The sequence below is a fragment of the Nomascus leucogenys genome, chromosome 11, assembly GCF_006542625.1.
Source record: "Nomascus leucogenys isolate Asia chromosome 11, Asia_NLE_v1, whole genome shotgun sequence".
Classification (NCBI taxonomy): Eukaryota; Metazoa; Chordata; class Mammalia; order Primates; family Hylobatidae; genus Nomascus; species Nomascus leucogenys.
Window position 1 is genome coordinate 39,311,286 of NC_044391.1, and position 17,276 is coordinate 39,328,561.

General features: G+C 36.0%; 1 protein-coding gene across 2 annotated transcripts in view; it reads right to left on the reverse strand.

The window, feature by feature from the left end:
• SNX13 (sorting nexin 13) overlaps window positions 1-17,276 on the reverse strand; it is a 150,707-nt gene that overhangs the window by 65,130 nt on the left and 68,301 nt on the right. For both annotated transcript variants that reach the window (XM_003252611.3, XM_030822186.1), the window contains one exon: window positions 13,328-13,411. In XM_003252611.3, the coding sequence (XP_003252659.1) occupies window positions 13,328-13,411 (84 nt within the window). The remainder of the gene's footprint in view (window positions 1-13,327; window positions 13,412-17,276) is intronic.

Here is a 17,276-nt window from a genome sequence, read left to right on the forward strand (position 1 = left end):
TGATAAATGTGAAGAACACTTACGGGTGATATGGAGAAAGTATCAGTGGTAAAGGATAGAAAATCACACCAGACACAACATTTCCTTTGTCCAAAACCTATTCCAGAGCAAGGCTCGGACTAGCTTTAATTCTATAAAGGCTGACAGAGGTAAGAAAACTGCAGAAGAAGAGTTTGAAGCTAGCAGACACTGGAGGTTTGAGGAAAGAAGCTGTCTCCATAACACAGAAGTACAAGGTGAAGCAGCAAGTCCTTATGTAGAAGCTATATGGCAAGTCATCCAGATTTAGTCTACATCATTGATAATGGTGGCTACACTAAACAGATTTTTCACTGTAAACAAAACAGCCTTATATGGAGAAAAGATGCCATCTACTACTTTCACAATTAGAGAGTAAAAGCCAGTGTCTGGCTACAAAGCCTCAAAAGACAGAATGAGTATCTTGTTAGAGGCTAGTAGTGATTCTAAGTTGAAGCCAATGCTCATTTACCATTCCAAAAATCCTAGGGCCCTTAGGAATTATGCTAAATCTACTCTACCTGTGCTCCAGAAATGGAACAAGAAAGCCTGAATAATAGCACATCTGTTTACAACATGGTTTACTAAATATTTTAAGCACACTGTTGAGATGCACCACTTACAAAGACATTCCTTTCAAAATATTACTGCTCATTGACAACACACCTGGTCGCCCCAGACCTCTGATGAAGGATATCAATTGTTGTTTTCATGCCTACTAAAACAATATCCATTCTGCAGCCCAAGGATCAAGGAGTAATTTCACCTCTCAAGTCTTACTATTTAGGAAATGCATTTTTTGTAAGGCTATGGATATTTGCTCTAGATAGTGATTCCTCTGATGGATCTGAACAAAGTAAACTGATAACCTTCTAGAAATGACTCATTATTCTAGATGCCATTATGAATATTCATGATTCATGGGATGAGGTCAAATATCAACATTCACAGAAGATTGGCAGTTGATTCCAATCTTCATAGATGACTTTAAGGGGTTCAAGACTTCAGTGAAGGAAGTCACCACAGATGTGGTAGAAATGGCAAGAGAAGTAGAATTAGAAGTGGACCCTGAACAATATCAACCATGTAAACTGAAACAACAAAAGTCAAAATGTGAGAGGATTAAAGTTTAAAGTTCTTTACAATTTTCTTTGTTTCTTTCTTTGCAATCAAAGTTAAGTTGTCATCAGTTCAAAATAACTTGTTATAAATTTAAGGTATCTTTTGTAAGCCTGATGGTAATGACAATCCAAAAACCTGTAATAGATAAACTAAAAAGCAAGAAATTAAAACATACTACCAGAGAAAAATCACTTAACCACAAAAGAAGACAGTAAGAAGGAAGCAAGAAGTTACAAAACAACTAGAAAATAGTTACCTCCTTACCTATCAGTAGTAACACTAAATGTAAGTGGACAAAATTCTCCAATTAAAAGACATAGAGCAGCTGAATGTAGGCCAGGTACATGGCTCACACTTGTAATCCCAGCACTTTGGGAGGCTGAGGTGGGAGGACTACTTGAGCCAGAAGTTTAAGACCAGCTGGGCAACATAGTAAGACCCTGTCTACAAAACAATAAAAAAATTAGCCAGGTATGGTGGCATATCCCTGTAGTCCCAGCTGCACGTAAAACTGAGTTGGGAGGATCACGTGAGCCTAGTTGAGGTTACAATGAGCTGTGATCATGCCACCACACTCCAGCCTAGCTGACAGAGTGAGACTTTCTTAAAAAAAAAAAAAGCAAAAAACAAAACAAAAAAAAAAACAGAAAGAAAGAAAGAAAAGAAAATTCACCTCAAGGAACTAGAAAAGCAATAACATACCAAATCCCAAATTAAGATTTATAACAAAAATAAATGAAATTGAGACTAAGAAAACAACACAAAAGATTGAGTTGAAAAGTGACCTTTTAAAGGGAGAAAGAAAAGCAATAAATGTTTGTGCTAGACTAAGAAAAAAAGAAGCACCAAAAAAATACAGAGATGAAAATGGATATACTACAACGGATACAATAGAAATATAAAGAATCATCAGAGACCATTATAAATAATTATGCTCCAACAAACTGGAAAACCTAGAAGAACTGAATAAATTTCTGACACATAAAATTACCAGCAATAAACCATAAAGAAATAGAAAATCTGAACAGTCCAGTAACGAGTAATAAGACTGAAGCAGTAATAAAAGTATCCCATCCAAGAAAAGCCCAAGACCTGATGGCTTCAGTGCTGCTGAATTCTACCAAATATTTTTGAAGGAACTAATATTGATTCTATTTAATGTTTCCAAAAATTAAAAAGGAAGGAATACTTTGAAACTCAATCTACAAGCCCAGCATTACTCTAACACCAACACCAGACAAGGACACAACAAAAAAAGAAAACTACAAGCTCATCCCTGATGAACACAGATGTCAAGATCCTCAACAAAATACTAGTAAACTGGCCAGACGCGGTGGCTCACACCTATAATCTCAGCATTTTGGGAGGCCGAGGTGGCGGATCACCAGAGGTCAGGAGTTCAAGATCAGCCTGGCCAACATGGTGAAACCTCATCTCTATTAAGTATACAAAAATTAGCAGGGCACGCTGGCAGGCACCTGTAATCCCAGTTACTTGGGAGGCTAAGGCAGGCAGAACTGCTTGAACCTGGGAAGTGGAGGTTACAGTGAGCTGAGACGGTGCCACTGAACTACAGAGCAAGACTCTGTCTCAAAGAAAAAAAAAATACTAATAAACTTAATTCAACAACACATTAAAAAGATTATTCACCATGATTAAGTGGGACTTATCACAGAAATGCAAGGATGGTTCAAGATATGAAATCGATAAGCATAATACATGATGTTAACAGAATGAAGCACAAAAAACATTATCATTTCAATAGATGTTGAAAAGGCATTCAATAAAATTCAACATGCCTTCAAAATAAAATCTCTCAAAATATTAGGTATAGAAGGAAAATACCTCAACACAATTAAACGCCATATAAGACAAACTCACAGTTAACATCATACTGAGTGGAGAAAAGCTAAAAGCTTTTCCTTTAAGAACCAGGAGAAAAAGGATGCCTACTCTTACAAGTTTTATTCAACCTAGTACTAGAAGTCCTACCCAGAGTAATTAGGCAAGACAGAAATAAAGAGCATCCAAATTGGAAAGGAAAAAGTCAATTTGTCCTTGTTTGCAGACCACATAAACACCTATTTAGAAAAACCTAAAGATTCCAAAAAATGTTGCAGAATACAAAATCAACATAATACTCAGTATCATTTCCATTTGTCATTAGCAAACAATCTGAAAAATAAATCAGGAAACAAATCACATTTATAACAGAATCAAAAATATAAAATATTTATAAAAATTTATTTTAAAAATGTGAAAGATACATAAACACTAAAAATTACAAAACAATGCTGAGAGAAATTACAGAGGCTTCAATAAAAGGAGAGATGCCATGTTCCTAGATAAGAAGACAAAATGTTAAAATACCCATTTTTCCTAAATTCATCTATAGATTCAATGTAATCACAGTTAAAATTCTAATAGGTTTTTAATAAAAACTAAACCTTTGATAAATTTTATGTGAAAAATAGTCAAAACAATCCTAGAGAAAAAGAACAAGTATAAAAGACTCATACTTTCCCATTTCAATATTACTATAAAGCTAAAGTAATCAGAAAGTATGGTATTTGCATATGGGTACACAAAGAGAGCAACAGAAGAGTCCAGAATCAGAATCAAACATATTACAGCAAACTGATATTTTAGTAAGGTGCCAAGGAAATTACTTTTATGAAGAAGTCTTTTCAACAAATGGTGGTAGACTATCTAGATGTCTGTATTTTAAAAATCAATCTCAACTGTCATATTCCACACACATAAAAAATGTGAGATAAATCATAGAACAAAATATAAAAGTAAAAATTATAAAACTTAGCATAGGCAAATAACTTGGTAATCTTCAAATAAACAAGGATTTCCTAGAGAAGACCAAAAAAATACTAGCTGTGGAACACAAATTGGGAAATTACGTTTCATCAAAATTTTAAAATTGTCATCAAAAGACATCACTGAATGAGAAAAAATACCAAGTCATAACCTAGGGAATAATATCTGCAATACATATATCTGATAAAGAACTTCTATGTAGAATATACAAAGCATTGTTACATTATCAATTTAAAAAAGATAAACAGATGGGGAGAAAATGAGCGCCTGAAAAAAAGATACAAAACAGGCCAATAATCACAGGAAAAGACGCTCAGTATCATTAGTAACAAAGAAACTGCAAGTAACCACAACAAAATACCAATTCACACATACTAGAGAAGTTAAATTTTAAGATTGACAATGCTAAATGTTAATCAGAATGTGGAAAGACCAGAACTATAAAATACTGCTACTGGAAAGGCAAAATTATAATACAACTCTGAAAGACAATTTGTTCATTCTTTTTTCTAAACACAAAACATAAAATTTATCACCTTAAACATTTTAACAGTGGTATAAACTATCAGAACATTGTTTTTAACAGTTCTCTGATCTTTTATCTTGAAAACTGAAACTCTAGGTCCACTGAACAATAAATCCTGTTTGTTCTCTCCTCCCAGATCCCAGCAACCAACACTTTAGAGAGTTTGACTACTCAAAGAGGGATCATGCAGTATTTGTCCTTCTGTGATAAGCTTATTTCACTTAACACAGTATTCTCAAGGTTCATCATGTTGTAGGATATACAGGATTTCCTTTTTTTTGTAAGGCTGAATAATATTTTATTGTATGTATATACCACATTCTCTTTATGCATTCATCTATTGCTACACACTTGAGGTTATTTCCACCTCTTGGCTACTGTGAATACTACAATCATGATTACACAAATTTCCCTTTAAGATCCTGTTTTCAATTCTTTTGGATAGAGACCTAGACGTGGGATTGTTAGATCATACGGTAACAATTTTGAGAAGAACCTCCAAACTGTTTTCCAAAGTGTCTGCACCATTTTACATTCCATCGACAGTGCACAAGAGTTTCAATTTTTCCACATCCTCGCCAATACCTGTTATTTTTTTCTTTTAATAGTGACCAAATGGTTGTAAGCTAATTCATTTACTATTATGGTTGTGATTTGCATTTCCATAATGATTAGGGATGTTGTGCATCTTTTCATATTACTGTTGGCCATCTGTGTAACTTCTGTGGAGATATGTCATTACACTATTTTGCACATTTTTAAATACTTTTCTTTTTCCTGTTGTTGAGTACTATGAGTTCTTTATATATGATGGATGTTAATCCCTAATCAGATATATGGCTTGCAAATATTTTCTCCCATTGTATAGGGTACCTTTTCACTCTGGTGATTGTTCCTTTGCTGGGCAGCTTTTTAGTCTGATATACTCCCACTCACTATTGTTATTTTTGTCTGAGCTTTTGGTATCATATCAAATAAATCATAGTCAAATCTAAGAAGCTTTTCCCTTACATATTCTTTTAGGAGTTTTGTCATTTCTGGTCTTTAATCCATTTTGAGTTAATTTTTACATGCAGGGCAAGGTTAAGGGTCCAACTTCATCCTTTTGCATGTGGCTATCCTGTTTTCCCAATACCATTTGCTGAAGAGATTATTCTTTCCCATTTTGTAGCCTTGATACAAATCTATGCAGATTATTTGAGTATGCATATGAGAACTTACTTCTCGGTTCTCTATTCTGTTCCACTAAGTCTACATTTCTATCTTTATGCCAGCACCATACAGTTAATTACTGTAGCTTTGTAATAGGCTTTGAAATCAGGAAGGGTGAGGTGCAAAGAAACATCATTGGAATTTTGGTAAAAATTGCACTGAATCTGTAAATTGCTCTGGGCAGCATGGCTGTCTTTACAATATTAGGTCACTTCATGAACACAGTATGTGTTTCCATTTGTGTCTTTTTTTTTTTTTTTTTTTGTGATGGGGTCTTGCCCTGTTGCCTAGGCTGGAGTACAATGGCACAATCACAGCTCACTGCAGCTTTGATCTCCCGGGCTCACATGTTCTTCCCACTTCAGCCTCTGGAGTAGCTGGGACCACAAGTATGCACCTTTTTTTATTCCTGATATTTTGTTGCACAATACAATAGGGACTGCATTCTTGTTCATTAAGCAAAAATATGGCAGGGCAGGAGAGCACCCCTTTCACCCCACCCCTGCCAGGAATGTCAGGCAGCCATCAGGTGATCGGTTTGGCAGTTATCATACACACAGTTATCACACACACACACACACACACAGTGTGATAACTGCAAAAATAATTCGCAGCCCACACCAGGGAGAGGCAATTCCCTGATGGTCCACAGTTGTCACACTAAAGTAATCATTGGTCACAGGCACCAAGAAGTGGCAATTTCCCAAACAGATAAAAACACTTGAAATTGGTAACTAGCTTCCAATAAAATCTCAGGAAATAGTCAAGTGAGCTCAAGGATGTGCACTGAGAGACAAAATGACAGAGTATGACCTTCTGGTGGAATGCCCCCAGAAAAGTGAAGAAAGTCTCAGATGGACATGTGTACAACTTCCTAAACACACTGCGTGTGCTCACTTCCCAAGTGTAAGGAGGGCACCATGCATGCGGGCAGCCCACCCAAAGGGAAGAATCATGGGAAAAGGGAAGCAAAATGCCAGAAGTAGGCCAGTACATAAAATCGTAGGATCAAGGTTAAACAGGGCACTTGACCTCCAAAGTGCCCACTTGGGTCTCTTCCAGTGTACTTTCCCTTCTTTCCTGCTCTAAAGCTTTTTAATAAACTTCCACTCCTGCTCTGAAACTTACCTCAGTCTCTTTTTCTGCCTTACGCCTCTCAGTCAAATTCTTTCTTGAGGAGGCAAGAAGTGAGGTTTCTGCAGAACCATCAGTAATTCAGCTATTTGCTGCCCCCAACAGTTTGAAATATTTTTAGAACATAGGTTAAGCCCACTCCAAAATGTTTTTACTATATATGTAATTACAGTTAATGCAGTTAATACATGCTCAGGAACAGAAAACTGAACACTAAAAAATATATGTATAGAGACAGAGGGGAATAAAAATAATTCCCAATCCCATGAGTGAGAGATAACCATAACATTCTGTTAAACTTGCTTCCATTTTTGGACCAGAGTTAATAATTATATTGTGATTATTTAAGTTTGGTATACAATATCCATTTTCTGTATTACTAAACAAATCTTATTATTATTTACCCTTAATTTTAACTTAAATGTTTATCAATTTTGCATGTAAGTTTCTACCACTTTAAAAAAATACTATTTTATTACATAATCTATACTCATTGCAAGTGAAATACATAAAAAAGAAAAATTACTACCTTTCTATTAACATTTCAGTGTATATCCTATGAGAATTATAGTTATTAATAAGTATATTTTTCTAAAGAATGGGATATTACCTAACATATATGCTAATTTTAGTTATCTTTTTCACGCAAAAGATATGAACAATTTTTCAAGTTCATAAAGATATACTATCATCACTTTAAATGGGTACATAGTATTCAATTGTATCAATGTGTTATTATATATTAACTAATCCCCTATTTGGGACACTTAAGTTGCTTTCCATTTTTTGCTACTATAACCAATGCTGCTATGAATGGTCTTAAATATACATTATTGGAGGAGGCCGAGCAAGGTGGCCAAGTAGAGCCCTCCAGCGATCATCCTCTCCACAGGAACACCATATTAAACAACTGTCCATGCACCTTCATAGGAACCATAAAATTAGGTGAGTGATCACAGTACCTGGTTTGAGCATAATATCAAGGAAAGTGGCATTCAAAAGGGTAGGAAAGACATTCTTGCATTGCCTCCACCAGCCCTCCCCTCAACCCCGGACAGCACAGCACAGAAAGAGAATCTGTGGGCTTGTGGGAGGAAGAGTGAAGTGAGTATAGAACTCTGCTTTGAAACTGAGAACTGCTCTGTCACGGCACAGGACAGAATTCCACTAGCACCCAGGGAAGGAGCATTTAGACCAGCCCTGAGCCACAGCAGAATTCTTCAGCTCAGGGAGAATAACTCGAATCCAGGTGGCTTCACTATGGGCTGACTGAAGTGGCCTGGGGCACTAAATAAATATGAGTGGCAGTCAGGCCACAAGCACTGCAGTCCTAGGGCAAGCCCTGGTGATACATACACTCTTCTCAGCGGTCAGTAGACTTGGGGTGTGACCCAGTGTAACACCAGCTATGGTGGCCAATAGAGTGTCTGTGTCATCCCTCCACCACTTCCAGGCAGTGTAACTCCAGCAAAGACTCCTTCCACTCAGAGGAAGGAAAGGGAGGAATACAGAGGGCTGTGTCTTAAAACTTAAGTACCAGCTCAGCCGCAGTAAACCCCAAAACCAGACAGATTCCTGAAACCCAAGAATATACATCTTTCCTCCTGGACAGCATTTCTAGACCCATCCTTGGCCAGAAGGGAAGCTGTTGCCCTGATGAGACAGACCCAGTCCCTAGCAGAATTCACAATTTGCTGACCAAAGTGGTCCTGGGCCATGACTAAATATCAGCAGCAGCCAGGCAGCAGTGGCCACAGGCCTTAGGCAAGCCCCAGTACTGTGCTGCTCTGCGAGGCTTGAGGTACAACTCTGCTCAGTGCCAGCCATGGTGACCGTGGCATTGTCCATGTCACTGTTTCCCCAACTCCAGGCAGCATTACACAGAAAGAGATCCTTTGTAATTAAGAGAAAGAGAGGGAAAGAGCATGAAAGACTTTGTCTGGTAACCTAGGGAATTCTCCTTTATCTTACTGAAGTGCACCATGCCAGTGTATTTAGGAGTCTCCAAGAGTCACAGTATTCCTGGGCTTAGGGATCCCACTAGTGCTGAAATAGCATAGTGACCATAGGCTTAGGTTACAACATTCAATCCCTTTTGACTTCATGAAAAGCCCTCTCAAGAAGGATGGTACAAATAAGCCCAGATTGAGAAGATTAAAATAAATAATTAACCCTTCAATGTCCAGACATTAATGAACATCTACAAGCACCAAGAACATCCAGGAAAACATCACCTCAAGAAACTAAATAAAACACCACTGACCACTCTGGAAGTGAAGGAAATATGTGACCTTTCAGACATGAAATAAAAAGAGCTGTTTTGAGGAAGCTCAAAGAATTTCAAGATTACACAGAGAAGGAATTCAGAATTCTATTGAGAAATTTAACAGAGGCTGAAATAATAAGGGAAAGTCAAACAAACTCTAGAACTGAAAAATTCAATTGATAAACGGAAAAATTCATCAGGGTATCTTAACAGCAGAACTGGTCCAGCAGAAGGAAGAACCGAGCTAAGACAGGCTGTACAAAAATACATAGAGAAAAAAAGAATCTGAAAAGAAATGAAGCATACCCACAAGATCTAGAAAACAGTGTCATAAGGGCAAATCTACGATTTATTGGCCTTAAAGAGGATGTAAAGAGAGAGACTGGGTAAAAAGTTTATTCAAAGAAATAATAACAAAGAACTTTTCAAACCCAGAAAAAAACATGAATATCCAGGTACAAGAAGGTCGAAAAACACCAGGAAATTCAATCCAAATAAGATGACCAAAGGCATGTAAATCAAACTCTCAAAAGTCAAGGATAAATAAAGACTCCTAAAAGCTGCAAAAAGAAGGAGAAGAAGGAGAAGGAGGAGAAGGGGCAGGGGAAAGGGAAGAAAGGGAAGGAGGAGGAGGAGGAGGAGCAGCAGCAGCAGCAAATAACACAAAGGAGCTCTGATACGTCTGGCAGCACACATCTGAGCAGAAACCTTACAGGCCAGGAGGGAGTGGGATCATTCATACATTCAAAGTGCTGAAGGAAAAAAAAAAAAATGTCTTCCAACCTAAAATATCATATCCTGCAAATTTATCTGTCAACTCTGAAGGAGAAATAAAGTCTTGGCCAGACAAACAAAAGCTAAAGGATTTCAACAATACCAGATGAGTCTTACTAGAAATCCTAAAGGGAGTTTTTCAATCTGAAAGAAAAGCATGTTAATGAGCAATAAGAAATCATCTGAAAGAATAAAACTCATTGATACTAAGTACACAGACAACTACAGAATAATACTGCAACTGTGGTGTACAATCCACTCATAGCTTTAGTAAGACAACTAAAACACAAGTAAACAAAAAATAACTGATAAACAAATTTAGTAAAGCTTCAAGATACAAAACGAACATACAAAAATCAATAGTGTTTCTATTTGAACAATTTGAAAAAGAAAACAAGAAAAGTAATCCCATATAATCACAAATAAAATACAATACATAAGAATAAACTTAAGCAAGGAAGTAAAAGATGTCTACAAGGAAAACTGTAAAACACTGTTAAAAGAAATTGAAGAAGACACACAAAAAAATGAAAAGATGCTCCACGTTCATGGATTGTAAGAATTAATGTTGCTAAAATGTCTATAGTACAAAAAGCAATCTGCAAATTCAAAGCAATCCATATCAAAATACCAATAACTTTCTTCACAGAAATAGAAAAAATAATCCCAATATGTATTAATATATGGAACCACAAAAGACCCAGAATAGCCAAAGCAATCCTAAGCAGAAAAGAACAAAGCTGAAGACATCACATTACTTGACTTCAAATTATACTACAGAGCTACAGTAATCAAAACAGCAGGGTATTGGCATAAAAACACACACATAAACCAATGGAACAGAATACAGAACACGGAAATAAACCCACACATTCACAGTAAATTCACTTTTTACAAATGTGCCAAAAATATGCATTGGGGAAAAAAACAGTCACTTTAATAAATGGTGCCAAGATAACTGGATATCCATATGCAGCAGAATGAAACTAGACCCCTATCTCTCAGCATACAGAAAAATCAATTTAAAATGGATTAAAGACTTCAATCTAAGATGTGAAACTATAAAACTACTAGAAGAAAACAGCGGGCAAACAATCCATGACATTGGTCTGGGCAAAGATTTCTTACATAAGACCTCAAAAGCATAGGGAACCAAAGCAAAAATATACAAATGGGATCACATCAAGCCAAAAGGCTTCTGCACAGCAAAGGGAATGATCAACAAAGGGAAGACACAATCCACAGAATAGGAGAAAATATTTGCAACTACCCATTTGACAAACAAATAATAACCAGAATATATAAGGAACTCAAACAACTCAATAGGAAAAAAAAAAGAATGCCATTAAAAATGGGCAAAAGATCTGAATAGACATTTCTCAAAAGGCAACATATAAATGGAAAACAGGTTATTAAAAAATGCTCAACAGCACTTATCATCATAGAAATACAAATTAAAACTACAATGAGATACCACTTCACTCCAGTTAAAATGGCTTTTATCCAAAAGAGAGGCAATAACAAATGCTGGCAAGTATGTAAAGAAATGGATAAAGAAAACATGGTACATACAAAAAATAGAATATTATTCAGCCATTAGAAAAAGAATGAAATATTGACTGGGGGACGTTATGTTAAGTCAAATTAACCATGCACAGCAGGCCAAATATGTGGGAACTAAAAACAAAACAAAGACTGAATTCATGGAGATACAATGTCAAATAATGTTTCTTTACCAGAGGCTGGGAAGGGAAATAAAGAAGGAATGGCTAATGGGCATAAAACACAGTCAGACAGGAAGAGTAAGATCTACCATTCAGTAGCACAACAGGGTGGCTACAGTTAACAATAATTTATTGTATATTTCAAAATAACCATAGGAGTGGAATTGGAATGTTCCTAACGCAAAGAAGTGACAAATGCTGGATATGATGGATACCCCAATTATCCTGATTTGAACATTATACATTGTATGCTTATATCAAAATATCGCATGTACTCCATAAATATGTACAACCCTTATATATCCATAATTTTTAAAAATTAAAAACTTGTTAAAATCTTTAAATATAGATTGTCACAAATTTGATTATCACTTTAGAATAACTTCTTAGGAGTTGAGTTCCTAGCCAAAGGAGACTCATTTTTTTTTTATTTTTTAATTGTGCAGATATGTGTATTTTCAAAGCTTTTATAGTGCCTAATGCAAAGTCTAAAAAAGTTCACAAAGGAAAAGAAGAATCAAGTTCCATGGTCTCCAGGAAAGGCTCCAGGAATACACAATTAATAACAATTTTTGTCTGCAGGTACCACAATCTGGTCGAAGGGTAAACCTTTGCAACAACAATAATAAAACAATAGCAGCCAGGCACGATGGCTCACACCTGTAATCCCAGCACTTTGGGAGGCTGAGGCAGGCAGATCGCTTGAGCTCAGGAGCTCATGACTGGCCGGGGCTACACAGCAAAACCATGTCTCTACCAAAAGTACAAAAAATTAGCGGGGTGTGGTGGTGCATGCCTGTGTCCCAGCTACTTGGGAGGCTGAAGCAGGAGGATCACTTGAGCCAGGCAGGTAGAGGCTGCAGTGAGCCAAGATTGTCACTGTACTCTAGCCTGGATGAAAGAGTGAGATCCCATCTCAAAAATAAATAAATAAAAATAAAGTAAAAAAAAATAAAAATAAAACAATGGCAAGTCTGACAATGCCTAAGGGAAATCAAAGAACAATCAAGTAATTCTTTCTTAAGAAAGCTACCCTGAGTTAAAGGAAGACAAATGTAGAGTAGAAATCCCAGATTTAAGAAAATAAATAAAAGATCTAGAAGTAGGTATCAAAGTATTCCCAGAAGGTGGCCCATTTACAATTCTTCCTTGACCATGAGTTTATTAAGGAAAAGTATACATTATAAAGAAAAAAATAGGGCTTGTGAACTTAGTAATAACTAAGTCTTTGATATGTCTGACAGGAAAAAACTATTGAGTTAACTACTACAGACACTAGGCAACTTACAGAAACATCTAGAATACAGATCTTCTGGTTCTCATTCTACTGTTCTGTCCTCCATATTTTCCCCCATTATACAGTATAAAATGTGAGTTACATGTCAAGTAGTTCAAATCCCAAGTTGTATTTAAAAGTCAAATAGTAGCCATTAAAAATACTCATCATCTATGGACACAGGTAGTAAAATATCAATTTTCTTAAAGAAATAGTAGTAGCACCATAACCGCAAGGAAGATAATCAACAAAATTCTTAAAGAGAATTTGGCCAACACATTCAAAATATAAGCAAATAAAAATATTGGAAACACAGAGATTACTTCAGAAACATTTTTACTTGATTTCTTTAATAAATTACTGCTTAAACACCCTATCTCCCAACTGTATTTTTACATTTAAAAAATTATTTCTAAAACAGAGTTGTAATTTTTAAAGGCACTTACCATCCATATGACATACTGATTAATATAATCAGGATCACTGAGTTGATTTATTAATGGAAGAAGAATTCCTCGTGCAAGGATTTCCTGAAAAAAAAGTAAAAAACACACACAAATTTAAACTATTTCTGAAATCAACAGCATAATGTAAATATTCTAACACAATGCTGTTACTTAAGAAAAGTATGATATATGTGTAAGTAAAACTCGATAAGCAACACAGTCTTATAAAAAGATGAACTACTATGCCTCAGTTTAGATAAATGAGATAAAGTTACCTATGTCAACTTGGACACATTTCCACAGTAACAACTGTGGAGTGAAATAAAGCAAGATGATACCTCTAGTATGTTAGCATTGATGTCAATTTTAAAAAGACAAAATATAAGACTAACAGTGTTTATGGATTCATTTATCTTTATTAAAACTATAGAAACAGAAAAGAAAAGGAAAGCATACACACTGATTTTAGAACTGCTACCAAGGGAGGAAGCGGCAACTACAGTACATTATCAACACTGGTTACATCTAGGTGGTTGGTCATAAATGTCTACTGTATTATTCTCTATGCTTCTCTGTGTTTGAATAGTTTCCTAATAAACATTTTTAAAATAATAGATATGTTAACTCAACATTCTCTAAAACCTACCTTCCCATTCTTTGCAGTTGTTTATGCTCCTGTGCATTAATATTCTGCCCTTCCTTTAAAAACTGACTGCAGAATCAATTACCCTAGTAAGTAAATCTTGATCATTCCAACAGAAATATGCTTGAAATACTCATGCCCTGTATCTATAGCATTTACCACTGGATATTTTCTCTGTAATTATGAGTCTCATACTTTTCTAATAGATGGCAACTATCTAGGAACTCTCTATATGAGTGGAATTGGTCAACTTATCTATTGAATTATTTATCCTCAAAAATATTTACCTTCCTCATCCCATCTTCTCAAGGTCATTGTTTTAAACATGACAGGCATTTGATAAATGAATAGAAAAAAAGAAACTAAGAATTTAGTACCTATTCTATAAATACAATGATTTCACCTGGTATTACCCTTTAGTGCCAGTAATATATAAATTTATGAAACCCAATTTCTTAAGAATATTGGGGGAGGTTAAATAACAAGTTAACAGAATGTATAATTTTTCTAAGTAAAGGATCACAGAAGGTGGTCTTTATTTTTAGTAAACTGTACAAGTCTCTTTTGTAAGCTGTACAAATCTCTGCCAACTATTACCCCCAAGATGAATCAGTATTTCCAAAAAGCACTAACGGAAGCGCCAGTAATTTTTTTGAAATGTCTTTGGAGACACTTTACAGACTGAAATGACAAAAAATTGCTTCTTTCAAGGTTAGTTTCAGTCTCCTACTTCTTTAAAACTGTATTTACATATGTAATAATTCCTTCCTTCAAATTATGTCTCTGGCCACATGTTCAAATTTTAAAATGTACTTTGTTGGGAGAAAATTCACACGCGCACACACACACACACACTCACACACACACACACATTTTCCAATGTTTCTTTTCAAAAGGAGAAAAAAACACCTGGGGAAAATTTTTGATTAAATTTTGTGTTTCTTATTAGTTGGTGCAATGAGTCGATTTGTATTAGGAAGCTTCTAATCTGTCATATTAAAGGGTTTGGTTAGTGAAGGGCTAATCATATGACCAAGATCCTAGTGAGAGCTCTAAATATTCCAAGCAAGTAGCCACTTCCACATAATTCCTACTTTAAGACCTCCAATTTTTAGAAGACAGCACTGTTTGTCAAACATGGGGCCTAAAAGACACAAAATCATTGAAGCCATATCTTTAAAGGAATAAAACATAGTAATGGCAAGAAAGTAGAGGCAATTAAATAGCAATTATCTCAAATACTGTGACTTACACAATCTATACAAAGTATCCATACAAAGAAAATTAAAACTCTTTCATTTGTTATTTAATCTAAACAAAAATACCCTCTGTGAAATTTTAGAATTACTGACAAAAGAAAACAAGGAAAAAGCTAAAGGAAAAAAAACTGACCTGCTGAATGCATGGTCTGCAATTATCTTCACTCAATTAGATTCAACCAAAAAGAAATAAAACACTGGCCTAAAAGAGAAATTTATTAAAAAAAAATGTGCTCATTAAAATCCTACTTATTTTAAATAACCTCCTGTAACAAGGCAGATTTTCATTCATGGCTCTTAGGAGTCAACTTAATCTTCAAGAAGCTGCAGTAGCATAGGCACCACAGCCAGCAAGAGGGTAAATGGGTTTCCTTTTGCATTAAAACTGACTGTCTGAGCATCTGCTATGTGCCAGGTATTATGTTAAGCACAAAGTATATATTTATGATAAATACAGATATAATCTCTGTCCTCATTAGAGTTACAATTCATCTGGGAGAAAGAGGTATCAAATTAACAACCAAATTACCATCTTAAAATATGGTAAATGCTATGAAGGAAAACAATTGGATACTATCCATAATAACAGGGAATTATGAGGGAGATTTAGATTGGGTGGTCAGGGAGGGCATCTCTAAGGGAGTGACATGAAGTGAGATATGAGGAATGAATACAATTTAGCTGACAGAATAAGAGGAATCAGGTTTTTTTTTTGTTTTTGTTTTTTGAGAGGGAGTCTGGCTCTGTCGCCCAGGCTAGAGTGCAGTGGCGCAATCTCAGCTCACTGCAAGCTCCGCCTCCCAGGTTCATGCCATTCTCCTGCCTCAGCCTCCCGAGTAGCTGGGACTACAGGTGCCCGCCACCATGCCCAGCTAATTTTTTGTATTTTTAGTAGAGACGGGGTTTCACCGTGTTAGCCAGGATGGTCTCTATCTCCTGACGTCGTGATCCACCTGCCTCAGCCTCCCAAAGTGCTGGGACTACAGGCATGAGCCACTGCGCCTGGCCAAGGAATCATTCTTAATAGAGAAAAAAAGGACATTAGAGAGGCAGGGAGGAAAATGGCACTTTTGGGGGAAAATGTCAGTGTGGCTGGAGTATAGTGACCACTAACAAAGACTATCCTTGACCAAACTTAGGCTCCTCTGAATCCTCCACCCATTTATGCCTTAACCTTTGAGTTTCCATGTCTGTTCATCTTTTCATTGCAGTTTTAGCAAGAATTCTACCAAGTGGGTTTAGCCAGACCTCCCTCACCTTAAATTCCTCAGTCCCCACCCTTTGTGTCTGAACATCCCATCCTGCTTTCAACAAGAATACTATTAAGTCTGTTTAACCAGAATTCCCACTACATCTGATGTTTCCTTTTAGTAATTTTCCATCCACTGATCTCCAGCCTGCTCCTTGGCTATAAATCCCAACTTGTTCTTTTTTATTCAGAATTGAGTTCGGTCCTATACTGAGGTCACTTTTCCCCTACTGCAACAGTTGCTGGATAAGGTCTGTTTTTTTTACTACACTTAATGTCCAGTTCTGGTTTTCCTTGACATTGCTTGGCATGAAGGCTAGAGAGGTAAATAAGGCCACACTACATGCGAACCTATAAGCCTCTTGAAGGACTTGAGATCTGAAAAATTTACTAGATGATCATACCACTTACTAGGATGGAGAGAAGATTAAAAGGCAGACAGGATATGGAGGTAAGAATAAGACTTCCACTTTGGACATTTAAGTTTTAAAAAGCTGTGAGTCACTCAAGTGGTGATTTCAAGAGGGCAGCTCAGAGTTGCCCAGAGCTCAGAAGGTAAATCTGAAATAAAGCTATAAATTTCAAACTCATTAGCATTTGGAAGGCGTTTAAAGCCACAGTAATGGATGAGCAAGAAAAAGTCCTAGGACTTAAGATCTTGAATAATCAAAATTTAAGCAGAAGAGAAGTTAAGGAGTATAAACACGACTGAAAAGGAAAACAAAGGTGACTAAAAATGAGACCAGTGACATGAAAGGAGAAAATAGAGTTTCAAGAAGGAAAATATGGCAAGACATG